We start from the raw sequence: 13,811 nt of genomic DNA on the forward strand, positions 1-13,811 counted from the left end.
CATGTTATAAGACCCTCGTTTTATTTTGATCAGAACAAAAAACTACTATCTGGGAAAGTTGTATTAATTTCACCTCAGTTGATGATGATTTTGGTCATCTGCAGAAGTCACTTGATAGAGGAAAGAAATGGGGAAAAAATGTAATTAACAGAAGTCATGATTAGCTTTGTTGGTATGACATCACAGTTGAAAGAGTTGTATGTCATTGTAAACAAGGTCTGTAAAGATTTTTTATAAGCAACTCAGTAAGTGATTACATTGTGTACCTCACGGACATGTGGCACAACAAAGAGAAAAACTGTCTTTACATAACATAGAATTGTCTGCTGTTAAGTGTGCTTATGGCTTGGAGTAAACTTTCCAGTAGAATCTTAAACATGGACTCAGCAGTGCCATACATCAGGCCATGTGGGTAGAAGTGAAGATAACTCTGTCTCGAAAACTGAATCATGTGACTCAAAAAGTGGATCCACCAGAGTGAAAATTCCAATGTAGAACGTGAATGTGAGGAATGTATACACAACTACTGTATAAACTGTGAATGGGAAATGTGATCTTTCTAATATAATACGTAATTTTAAGTTAGTATGTGCAATCAAATTAATTAAGCAGTATAGATGAGCTGGAGTTGATTCTATATTTTCCAAAATTTCTATGTTACTGTTAATCAAAATTTTAGAGAGGTACTTATTTGGGAAATGGTAGAGATAATCACCTTATATTCAGGTGTATACAGTATGTACATCTCCCAAGGGCTTCACTTTCTTTATTGGCAATTTTACAAAGGCAATACAAGGAATGTATTGAGTATTTAAAAAGATTCAAATGTGAAAATATCTAGCGCTTGGCCTGAAACACTTGGTAGATCCTCCCCTTCTAAAACCATGCCATGCAATTTGGCAGTCTTCCTCTTACAGTAACAGCAGCCCCACAGAACATGTTCATTAAGAGTTAATGTTAAATTCATTGAATTTAGCAGCATATCCATAATTCTTCCTTTCTGATTATGCAAATCTCTCCCCATCATAATATGTGCTTCCTTCAATTGCATTAAGAGCATTTATAATGTAAACGGCAACAGAGCCAATATTTCAAACAGAAGCCATTCTTTAAAAAAAAAATAGCTAAATGTATTGAAATGCCTCTAAAAGTAAAATATTTAGCACTTAATTGCAGATGGGTAATGTTAAATATCCCATTCATTATTATTACTACCACATGCCTGAATAAATCCTACCATAAGCAGTAACCGAGTAGGTAAACAAAGAAATAACACTTCATGTGATGAATGCCAATATAAAGCACATTTAAACTGTTCTGTCAAGAGACAAGCCTGGAAATGCTAACTGTGTTCCTTTGCTTTTCTGCAATCATCTGAATATATAAATTCAGATTGCAGCTTTTAAAACTTCAAATCGAGGCTTTTGAAATTTCAGAAAACACATGCGCTTGAAAAAGCAGATTATAACAAGGTCCCGGTGGGATTTTGGCACCATCTTTTTTATATTTCAAAGTACAAAAAACAGACCTAGGCAAGAAATGACTACCAAATGTTTTCATATTTAAAGGGTGCTGTACTTTTTTAAAAAATTAAATCATCAGAAAAGTTTTCCACAAACATTGTGTGAAGAGAAAGATTATGGCAAATAGCTTAGCCAAAACTTCTACTTTTTAAACGAAGATTTATTCTTTCTAGGAGTACTTACGAGTTTTCTAGATTAGTATACAGTTAATATCCATAAAATCATATGCAAGTCACTGCCATTCAAACTGATGCTGAAAGTTAATTAGAAAACATACTTAATTATTTATAATACACGGATGAGTTATAGACACACTCCAAATGCACTGTAAATATAGAAAATTTAACAGATTTATACTGGAAAGATAGTAAGTCTTCACAACAATAATTTGATTTGATGGAATCCTTATCAAAATCCCCAATGAGATTTATTCTGTGATTTGACCAAATGATACTCATATTACATAAATAGGTAATACTCATATCACGTAAAAAGGTAAGAGAGGAGATTAACCTACCAGAAATTAAGCCTCCTTTAAAGATGCAGTGCTTGAAGTAGTGCATTACTATCAAAAAATCTATAGTAGATCAGTAAATAGGACCTCATTACACATAAAACACAAAATGAGGAAATCACCACAAATCAATAGAGAATAGATTGTGCTGGGGGAAAATATCAACTTCTCAAAGACTCTTCAAGGTTAGAAGCTTAGCTATATAAATTTAAGATGGACTAACTTTTTATTCTTTTTAAATGAAAGCATAATGATCCAGAATAATATAAAGGTGAATATTTAAACAACAGTAGGATGTAGTATCAATGAAAGAAATTTTCAGAGTAGTATCAGTGAAAGAAATCACAAAGAAAGTGATAACATTTTATTTAGAAACAAAATATAAATATAAAAAAGGTAAAAGGGAAACTAGAAAAATATTCTCAGTATTTTTTTAATTTTTATTTTTTTATCGAGGTAGATAACATAAAAAGAGCTTTTGCAAACAAAACACAGGAAAAATGGGCAACAGACACAGCAGACAACTGATAGTAGAAACAAATGACAAACACACAAATATACACATTTTTCAACTTTTGTGTTAATAAAAAATGGAAAACAATCCATGACAAACTTTTTCTTCTATCAAGCATATAAATCATAATGAGCTGTAGTGGAAAATGTGTATTGAGACAGGTGTTTTTATAAATGCTGGTAGAAGAGTGTGAGTGTTCTTGTTACCGGCATTGCAAAGAAATTTAGCAATGTGTATCAAAATCATTACTGTTCTTATTGTGTACTTTTCTTCCTCATTCTAAGGAAATTAGAAGATACGTAAGCCAAAATGCATTAAAAAATGTGTTTCTGTAGAGTTACTTATTATAATGAAAAAAGAGACCAAACCAAATGTCTAGTAAAAAAAGAATGGCGAAATATGGTATACCTTCATATAGGTTATTACTCAGATCATAAAAATCAATTTTTTAAAGAATAGTTAATGACCTAATGAAATGCAGTAGAATATTAAATTTGGAAAATCAGTACACAATATTTATAGAGTTTGATGGCAATTAAATATATAAATCTTAATTAAAAAGGATAAATACATTTTCCCTCTTTTTCTTGGCTGAATATTCCTGAAAGAAAAATATATGCAAGTAATTAATTTGAGACAGGTTTGAAGTGAGGTTGAGGATACTTGCTTCTACAATTTTATTCTAGGTTTGTGGTGCTTTTTGTCTGTTTGCTTGCTATTACTCTCTCTTGTTCTTCAAGCTTTTGTTTGTTAGGTTTTGGATTTTTTTCTCTCCCTATTATGGTCAATTTCTAGATGAAGGTTGAGAAAATCTTTTACCCATCTGTCTAGATTTTATAAATGTAATCTGATTTTAGCAAAGTTTCAGTTAACTCAAATGAGTGAAAAATAATGTTAGGAATAAGGTTGCTCTTAAGTATTTGGGACACTGCAAGATGATGTAGCCAAATACTAAAGGAGACAAAGATTTGTGAAGGGAGGGAGGGAGGGAGGAAGGATGGATGGAAGGAAGAAAAGGAGGGAAGGAGGGAGGAAAGGAAAAGGGAAAGAAAAAGGGAAAATGATGAGGCAGATTGACACACACACCCTTGAAACCTAGACACAGTATTTGAACCATCTTAGAGCTTTTTTTTTTTTTTTAAGATTTTATTTATTTTGACAGAGAGAGATCACAAGTAAGCAAAGTGGCAGGCAGGGGAAGCTGAGCAGAGAGTCCGATGCGGAGCGCTCTTCCAGGACCCCTAGATCATGACCTGAGCCAAAGGCAGAGGCTTAACCCCCTGAGACACCCACGCGCCCCCATCTTAGAACTTTTAAACAAATAAAGGATGTCTATAATGGAATTTTTCCTCTAAGAATTGCTTCTCAGTCCAGAGTCTGTGGAAAAATGATTCTCTTCCACATTCTAAAACAAGCTGTCAGCAACTGACACCAGCCACTTTCCCGTGGAGTTTACGAAGGACAACAGTACTGTTTACTCCCAGTGGTTTCAACCTCCTCTGTACTTCATGTCCCAGTCCATGTCAGAGGACCGGATGGGTTGGGATAGTTTTGTAGGGAGTGTAGTTTGTCTCATGAGGTTCAGCTTCCTCCCTTCTCCCCTTTCATTCCTGTAAAGTCAAAGGTAGGGGCTTCAGGATCATCAGTGAAAACAAGAATGTGGACTGCAAGAAGGGAGAGCCATGTTCCCTTTCAGCTGAGTGTTTGTTGAAATGAATAACTCCTTCACAGGCCCCTGTAGCTTTTGGAGGGGCCAGAAGAATACTCTAGGCATTCCTTTGGCTTTCCACATCAAAGAAGGGAAAGTGGAGGAGGAGCAGGAGCTGCAATTTACCCATACATTTAAAAAAAAATCAATGAATAGCTGTGAAATGGACTTTTTCTTTAATTTATCAATTTAAATGAACAAGAGGGAGAATTACTAGTCATTAATGTGAAAATGAAGAAAGAATGGACTCAGAAGATGCCAAATACGAAGAGTAAATGATTAGTGCAAGTTAGTTTACCATATTTTATCCACCGATTTATTGCTGAGGACTCTGAAATCTATATTTCCAGCTCTTTAAGTTCCAAATCTCTTATTTTTTCTACTAGTAATTTCCCCTAAATATCTGATGCAATTCACTGTACTCTCTGCTGGAGTAAATACTGTCTCCTCAGCTAGATAAGGTGGAAGCTCTCATAGACCAGATGTAATGGTCAGGAAAAGTGCACAGACCCAGATGACCCAGGACCGAATGTTGGATTGACTATTTAATAGCTGTATGACCTTGGGTAAAATATTAAGCTGGATTTTCTTTCAACTGCAAATAAGGAAAGATGAGTACCATCTCATTCTAGTAATGTGGGGTCTTGATACTTGATTCGGTGGCTACCACATACTCAGCAATCACTAGCCACTAATACCAGTCTGTCTCCTTTTATCCACAGGTCCTGTTGAATTTCCTCCTACATTTTTCATGTATTCTACCTTACCCTTTTCCTCTCTTAGATCTTGATGACTTGAACCTTCATTACTTTATGCCTGTCCTTTTATGAGAGTCTCATACTTGATTCCTCAGTCTCTTGCCATACCACCTGTGCCCACATCCACTTTCCACAGGATAGCCAGAGGGGGCTTTGGATGAAATCTTGCCCTTCTCAAAACCTTTAAGTTGTTCATCACCTACATATTAAAACAAAACGTTATAAGTACTTCATACACCAGCAGCTAGCCACCTCACCAGCTTTATTTCTTAACCCTTCCTGTATAAATCTTGAACACTTTGCTAATCTGTAATGTCAACGTTAGGCATTGATGTCTGCGTGCTTACTTTTCACATACAAGAGGGGCCAAAATATTTGTCATTGGCAAAAACTCATGCAATCAAACATTAATTCCCATGGAAAGTAATGCCAAATCTTTATTGACTCTATTAATGGAAAATAAGCTCAAGCATCAGGCAGATAATGCCAATAATAATATCCATTCATAATTATAAGCTAAAGATAAGAGTAAACTGTCATTATATTATGAATTTTTTTTTTAAAAATCCTGAATTGACTAGCAACTTTGTAGCAGTCAAAGAACCTAAATCACTATATCAGCACTGGGAAACTGTGCTACTGAACTAAATTTCATCTGTTTTAACCTGCACTTTTTATCACATTAAAAATCACTGAAACCAGAGTGGGTTTTACAATCTCTCCTGGCCAGGTCACATGTGGTTTGGAAGAAAATCTGAGAAATAGTGGTGGGGCCCTCTTAAAAAATCATCCTCTGATAGGGTATGGGTAAAGACAGAGGTCAGTTACTCTGGAGGGAAAAGTCATACAGGAGAGGCAAGTCCTAAATACAAGAAAGTCTTAGGACAACCTCATCAATTTATCACTTGTATTTTACTTCTCATGTGTATGCAAGAGGAATATATGACAAAAATATAAAAGATTCTAAAAGAACATCTTCTTAATCGAAGAAAGCCTTTAAACGATAAACATCATTGTTTCGTCAGCACCACGCCTTTTCTGATTCCCGCCTGGCAGAATTGAGGATGGTTTTATATGACCTGCAACTGAAGGTGTCTTCAGTTTGGTGAAATATTGTCATACACATTTTCAAGTAAATTAAACCATGTTTCAGAATCAGTATTACAAAGAATAGGAAAGATTCTTTTTTTTAAGTTTTTATTTAAATTCTAATTAGTTAATATACAGTGTAATATTAGTGTCAGGTATACAATATAGTGATTCAACACTTCCATACATCACCAGCTACTCATCTTGACAGGTGTACTTTTTAGTCCCCATCACCTATTGGTATTACAAAGAATAGGAAGGATTCTTTTAAAATAGGAATGCATGTAAAATGGAAAATGATGATGGCAGAATTCATTCATTAATGCAAAAGTTACTGATTTAGCATCTGTTTTGTGCCAGGCATTGTTCCAGGAGCAAGGGCCACGGCAATAAATAAAAATCTTTGCCGTCAGGAAGCTTCGTTTCATGTGTGCGAGATGGACATTATATAAAATAACCAAATTATAGCTTAGTTACATTTTAAGAACTAGAAAGATAAAAACAGGGAGAAAGAATAGAAATTTGGGAGGAAAAGTGTAATTTTTGGTAGGGTCATCAGGGAAGACCTGCAGAAGATGAAGGGGACAGCCATATTTGAGATTTGAGGGAAGGACATTGTCTGCAGAAACACACAACAAGTACAGAGATTCAGAAGTGGGGACCCATGTAGTATATTTAGGGTTCACAGCAACGAAGCCAGAGGGCCTGAAAAAAGATAAGAGAAATACAGAGTAGATGGAAGTGAGGTCAAAGAAGTAAGGAGATTGGGCATCAGCAGATATCATAGATCAGTGGTGGTCAATAGAAAAATAAGGTAAGCCACATATGTAATTGAAATTTGTGTCATCACATCTTTTTTTTTTTTTTAAAGTAGGAACAGATTAAAGGAATACATTCCACTTAACCTAATATATTAAAAATATTACTTCAACCTGTACATCACATAGAAAGTATTAATGAAAAAAGCAAGTGTTAATGAAATTTTTTCCATTCTCTTTTAAAATAGTTTATTATTTTACAGCAGTTTGTAGGTTCTCAACAAACTTGAGTAAAAAGTACAAAGCATATTTTTTTAACTAAGTCTCTGAAATCTGGTGTATATTGTACACTTAAAGCACATCTAATTTCTCCCTTAGCATTTCAGGTTCTCAGTAGCCACATGGGAAGGTATCTACCCTATCTACCACAGATCTAGACCCTCACAGGACACTGTAATGACTTTGGCTTTGATGTGGATACATTGGGAAGCAATAGAAAAGTTTTGACTGCAACAGTGATATAATGTGACTTGGGTTTCCATAGGATCCCAGAATATGACTTGAGTTTTCATAGGGTCTGCCTTCTTGAGAATAGACAGAAAAGAAAATGTCTCCTCACATGCCCTAGAACAGATTTTGGACAAACTCTAATCAAAGAGCGAAACTGAATATAGACAAGGATAAATTCAATAAGTGGACCCGGTTTGGGGAAAGAATGTAATAGTAGTTCTCTCAACACTCTGTCTTTGAACAGGCTATAAATGAGACAGGCCATGTCTTTTTCTTACACATGGGGATCACTTGTTTCCTCTCATGGACTGAGATCATCAAGGCAAGTCACACAATGTATCTGTCTTGAATCCTAATGCCCAGTAGCCTTGCTGGAAGTTAGTAAGTCCTTAATAAATATTTGTTAAATTGAAAACAAAAAAACATCTAAATGTCCCCAAAATGGAAACAATCCAAATGGCCACCAGTAGAGATACATATGTAAACAGATCAGTACTCTACAGCCAGGAGATGAAACAAATTAAGCTATATACCACATGGTTGATTATTATAAAGATTATGTTGAATGAAAGAGACATGACACAAAAGAGTACATAGCATATCATTCCATATATTTAGTGTTCAATATAGCCAACAAAATCGAATTTGACAGGATACTGGTTATACTTGGAGGTAGTTGCTGCAAGGGACAAGAGGGGCCTCTGGGTTTCTGATAACATTCTATTTTTCTGGTCATTTGTGCACTTTCTAAAAATATCTTGAGCTATACAGCAGTCAGGTGTACTTTCATGTATATGTATTTATATGTATATATGTATATATGGGAAATTACACTTATGTATATGTATGTGTGTGCATATGTGTGTGTGTATTCAATTAAAAGCTTACATCCAGGAAACCTATCTCTCTCAAAAAACAACAAAACATTATAAACTACCTGAGGTGCAGACCATTTTCAACTGTGTTATGATTCAATATGTAAGAATAAATTTATGGATAATTGAAAAACATACAGTATATATGTTTTTATAATTGAAAACTTCTACTAGTACAACATATGTGCTGTATTTTAACTCAGTTTTCCTCAAAAAAGACTGTGAATCATAATTTGGAAAACATTTTAACATGTAAAAACTTAGTGTTCTTTTTATTTTCTAGTTTTTACTTTTACCCTACAATTTCCCAGAAAGGTGAATTTTATTTAAGCATTTTAGAGCAGGCAACCTCACATTATGTACTTGTTCTAGTGCAGTTGCTCTCATCCTGGGGAAGTTTTACTCCCAAGGGGATATTTGGTGGTGCCTTAAGACATTTTTGCTTGTTACAGTTGGGGGGAAAATGCTACTGGCATCTAATGGGGAAAAGCCAGGGATACTGCTAAGCTTCCTCCAAGGCAAAGGACAGCCCCTCACAACTAAAAATTACCCAACCCAAAATGTTAGTAGCACTGAGGTGGAAAAACACTGCTCTCATTTAAAAACATTATGTTGGAATTTTTTTAAATTATAAGTTCTTTTTTTATCAGTTTTAACCTCTCACATTTAAGAGGTTCTGGAGATACTGAGGTTTCTTTGTTCAAAGTAAATGAATTTTCATTAAAAGTTGCATATTGTTAACATCTTTTAAATTGCTTATTTTCTTGAAAGTGTTACCACAATTTTTTTGTTTGTTTTCTGAGTTTTCTTTTAAAAAAATAAGAAAGAAAAGTTTGAGAAATATGTTGTTTATAACAGTTATATTCTTATTTCTCCAGGCTAGAAGAACAAAAGAATATCTTGTCAGAATTTCAAAGAGATGTAAATGAATTTGTTTTATGGTTGGAAGAAGCGGATAGCATTGCTAGTATTCCACTTGAACCTGGAAATGAGCAGCAGCTAAAAGAAAATCTTGAACAAGTCAAGGTAATTTTGTTTTTTTTGTTTCTTTTTTTTTTTTTTTAAACCCAGGGCCTACTTGTATAAAGAGTATATGAATTGGGGAGGGTATGTGCTATTGTGAGTGCTGTGAAGTGGGTAAACCTGGCGATTCACAGACCTGTACCCCTGGGGCTAATAATACATTATATGTTTATAAAAAAATTAAAATAAAATAAAAGAGTATATGAATCTACTTTAAGGTATTTAATCATTGATTTCCTGCCCATCAGGTTATTGATAGCTCCTCACTAGATTTCCTCAAAACTTTATATTGTTTTAACCCAGTGTTTCCCAAAAAGTATATTTTTTGTAACAAGTGTACGTGTGTGTGTGTGTGTGTGTGTGTGTGTGAGACTGTATTTTAAAAACATTTGAAATTGATCTCAGACATATTAGAGAATTTTACAACTCCAAATTATTTCAAAAACTGGAGGGAATTTTTAGAAATGAATCCCATTTCTTAGGAAGGATCTTAATTGCCAAATCAATCGTACTATTTCAGCTTCTAATTAGAGGTGTCTGATTTGCCTAAAAGTGTTTGTTTGTCTAGGTGTGGTTGGAGATGTGTGGTGTCGAATCACATTCTATACTGGTTGAATAGACATCGAGACTATTCAAGAGGCTTTTTATGCCTTCCTACTGTGATGTCTGCTTATTACTGATTACCTCACCTGGCTGACTGACATGCACTAATTGTGTAGTTGGATTAACTTTCCTGGTTTTAGTTTTAGGAAAGAGACTTATTTGGATCTGTTTTACTATAATTCTTGAAGTGAAGGTGAAAAGAAAAAGGAAATTAACATTTAATCGTCTTCTGTTATGTGCTAAGTATTAGGTGTACTTACATCTGCTATTTATTTAATCTTCATATAAAACTCTCAAAATGGTTGCTGTTATCCTCATTTTACAAGGTCATATAATCAAATGAAATGGAATTGCTCCTTTATCAGTGATTCAGTTGGTTTGTACATGCAAATTAGACTCCATTGTCAACCACTTATTTCTATGAGACAAAAAATAAGACAAGAATAGAGGATAGAGTATAAAAATAAAATTAATGCTTAGTTCAGTAAACAAATATTGAGCACCTACTCTCTGTCAGATATGGCAAAACAAAAACAAAAAACTACCAAGTTTTGGATCTTTGGTTAGTTTGAAGATGGGTATATCATAGAAAAATGAACTCAGTGTGTTCTTGAAAATCAATCTTTCCAAAATGTACTGAGTGTTATATATAGCAATGTAATTGATACCTCATATATTAGATATGTTTAGTGCTATTTACTTATTAATAAATGTGCATTCATTTTCATTTTTCCTTAAACAATCTAGATCAGCACTGTCCAACAGAAATTTCTGTGATGACAGTAATGCTCTCTATTGCCTATTGCAGTAGTCAAAAGCTGTAGGTGCCTTTTGAGTACTTTAAAAGTAGTGTGACCAGGGAACTGACTTTTTCATGTTATTGAAATTTAATTAATTTCAATTTAAGTAGCCTCATGTGGCTTGTGACACTATATTGGACACTGTAGCTCTAGATGACACGAAGAAATAAAGGACAGTTATTAACAACCGTGGTGGTTTGTAGGTCTTGGGAAAGGGCATTTATAATCGAAGACTGAATGAATAAAAGAAATTCAGGGGTGTGGGGGACTCAAAAATAACGGATCTTGAATGAAATTGCCCAAGTTGGAATCACAGCTCCGTTGCTTGCAACTTTTGTGTTCTTGGAGCTGGTATTTAGCCTCTCTGTCAGGATTTAATCTCTCTGTCTCAGCTTCCTTCTGAAGAAGAAGATAATAGGCTCTACCTCATAGAATTATATTATCTCAATTAATTTTTATATAATATGTGATGAGGTTAACCCAGCACCTGGTACCTGGTATGGTCTCAATGGTAGTTAGCACTCAGTATGATAATGCAGTTTCTTACTCTGTAGTAACTTACAGCATGGATGCTTACTACCTAAGAAGGTGATGAATTTACCCAGATTACTCTGTTTCTGACAGAGATGTGTTTTCAGACTCTTAACCATGCTTAGGGTGTTATTTTGGAGCTCATGATACCATGTGATACTTTCTTCCTTAGAAAGAATTTCGGAGAGATAAGATATTTTGGTCCTTTCTATGATAGGTTTATCTCCTTGGGAGTGGGTACTCCAGTCCATCAATTCTGCACTCTGTAGGAAGTGGTTGGTATTTGAGGCAGCAGTCCGCCTTCAGTCAAGTTGCTTCATTTTGATAGACTAATTAATAGAGACAAAGACAAGATAGTTGGAATTGTGCTGTAATTCATTATAAATGTTGTTGCATTTGTCTATTTCAGTTACTGGTGGAAGAGTTGCCCCTGCGCCAGGGAATTCTAAAACAATTAAATGAAACTGGAGGAATAGTGCTTGTAAGTGCTCCCATAAACCCAGAAGAGCAAGATAAACTCGAAAATAAGCTCAAGCAGACAAATCTTCAGTGGATAAAGGTTAGATGTTAGCCATCTCTGCTGTCATATGTGTTATATGTTGCAAGTGTTTGTATTTGTTTTGTTTCATGGGTGTTTTATTGCTGGGGTTGGGGGAGGGGAACAGGTATGTGGACTGGCATGTATTTTAACCTGACCATTTGATTTGGCTCCATGATTTGCTATGGATGGAAAGAATGCTGTTGGATGGCAATACATTAATGACCAACAGCCAAAATATAAACCATTGTTACTTTGCATGAGTTATGCTAAAGACTTAGGCTGCAAAACAGATGAAGGAATTCAGCATTCAGGTGTCTAATGACAGTATTTAACCAAGTTGGAGGCAGTCCACTTCAACAAGTATTATAAATCAAAATTACTTACCCTTACTCATAGTATAGACTCAATCAGTGATTGATGTGAAAGGTGTTTTGTATTTGTTTGTTCATTTGTTCACTTAGTTACTTAGTCACCTAACTTGTGAGTCTTTGTACCTTGGACACTTCATAAATGTATTAATTTTAAATATCAAATTAATACATACTTATTCTTTAAAACCAGTGGCATATATGAATTTATCATGAAAATAACATCAGTCCAGCAAAAGGCAATTCTTTTCCCACTGTACTCCTGTGGTAACTTTGTCATAAATCTCATGAACATACATATAAATCTGCTCCTGCATTCTCTAGTCTCTTCCTTTTACTGTGTCTGTCCTTCAAGTGTTACCACACTAGCTTAATAAGAATCATTTTTAATAGCTTTACTGAGACATAATTTATAAACCATACAGTGTACCCATTTAAAAGTATATAATTCAATGATTTGGGTGTATTTATTTTTGTTTCTATTGTGGTAAAAAGGATATAACATAAAATTTGTCATTTTCATGATTTCTAAGTGTACAATTCAGTGTTATATATTACATTCACAATAGGCAACCATGACCATCACCTACGTGTGAAACATTTTCATCCCTCCAGACAGAAATTCTGTAATCATCAAGTGGTAACTCCATATCCTGCTACCCACACACACAATCTCTAATCTACTCTTCCTCTATGAATTTGCCTGTTCTAGAAGTTCCTAAAAGTAGACTGATAGTCTATCTGTCCCTTTGTGTGTAAATTATTTCACTTAGCATAATGTTTTCAAGGTTCATCCACATTCTAGCAGGCATCAGAAAGCCATTCCTTTTTTTAACTGAGTAACATTCCATTGTATGCATATATACAATTGTTTTGTCTAAGTTTTGGGGATCTACTAATCTAAACCCTCCAACTTTGTTCTTAGTCCAGATGTCTTTGCTAGCTTTGGTTCATTGCTTTAGCAAATACATTTTAGAACCGACTTGTCAATTTTCACTGAAGTCTGACAGGGTAGTGTTTGAAATTGTGTTAAATTTGTTGATCAGTTAACATCTTTACACTAGAGAGTCCCGTACTCTGTGAAAATGATATATCCCTTCATTTATTCTGGTCTTCTTGAATGCTTTTACCACCATATTTTGCATTGTTCAGTCCAAAGGACCTGCACATCTTTTATTAGATTTCATCCCTGATATTTGATATTTTGATCCTATTTAAGATATGGAATTCATTTTGAATTTTATTTTCTCTTTGTTGTCGGTATATAAAAATATAATAGATTTTTGTGTATTACGCAGATATTCATTGTCCTTGCTAAATTCACTTATTAATATTAATACTTTTCAGAATCTTTTGCATTTTTTATGTGCACAGTTTTGTCATCAAACAGAGGTAGTTTCTCTCTTTTCAGTGCTTTGAATTTTATTTTATTTTTTTGCATAGACTAAAACTTCCAATACAATGTTTAATAGAAGGGACAATAATGAGAAACCTTGGCTCATTTCCTGTCTCAGGTAGAAAGCTTTCAATAATTTATCATTAAATATTATGTTTGTCATAGGACATTTTATAGCTTCTTTTAATCAAATTAAGGAATTTCTCCTTATTCCAGTTCATGTTTTTATGATGAACAGTTATGGAATATATTCAAATGGTTTTTCTGTATTTATTGAGCCTATGATTTTTCTCCTTTGTG

At 34.2% G+C, this 13,811-nt stretch overlaps 1 protein-coding gene across 1 annotated transcript in view; it reads left to right on the forward strand.

Annotated features, from left to right (window-relative positions):
- DMD (dystrophin) overlaps window positions 1-13,811 on the forward strand; it is a 1,970,015-nt gene that overhangs the window by 1,180,799 nt on the left and 775,405 nt on the right. The window contains exons 46-47 of the mRNA XM_059385278.1: window positions 9,128-9,275; window positions 11,616-11,765. Coding sequence (XP_059241261.1) covers window positions 9,128-9,275; window positions 11,616-11,765 — 298 coding nt within the window. The remainder of the gene's footprint in view (window positions 1-9,127; window positions 9,276-11,615; window positions 11,766-13,811) is intronic.

This window comes from Mustela nigripes, chromosome X (assembly GCF_022355385.1).
Source record: "Mustela nigripes isolate SB6536 chromosome X, MUSNIG.SB6536, whole genome shotgun sequence".
In the NCBI taxonomy this organism is placed as follows: domain Eukaryota; kingdom Metazoa; phylum Chordata; class Mammalia; order Carnivora; family Mustelidae; genus Mustela; species Mustela nigripes.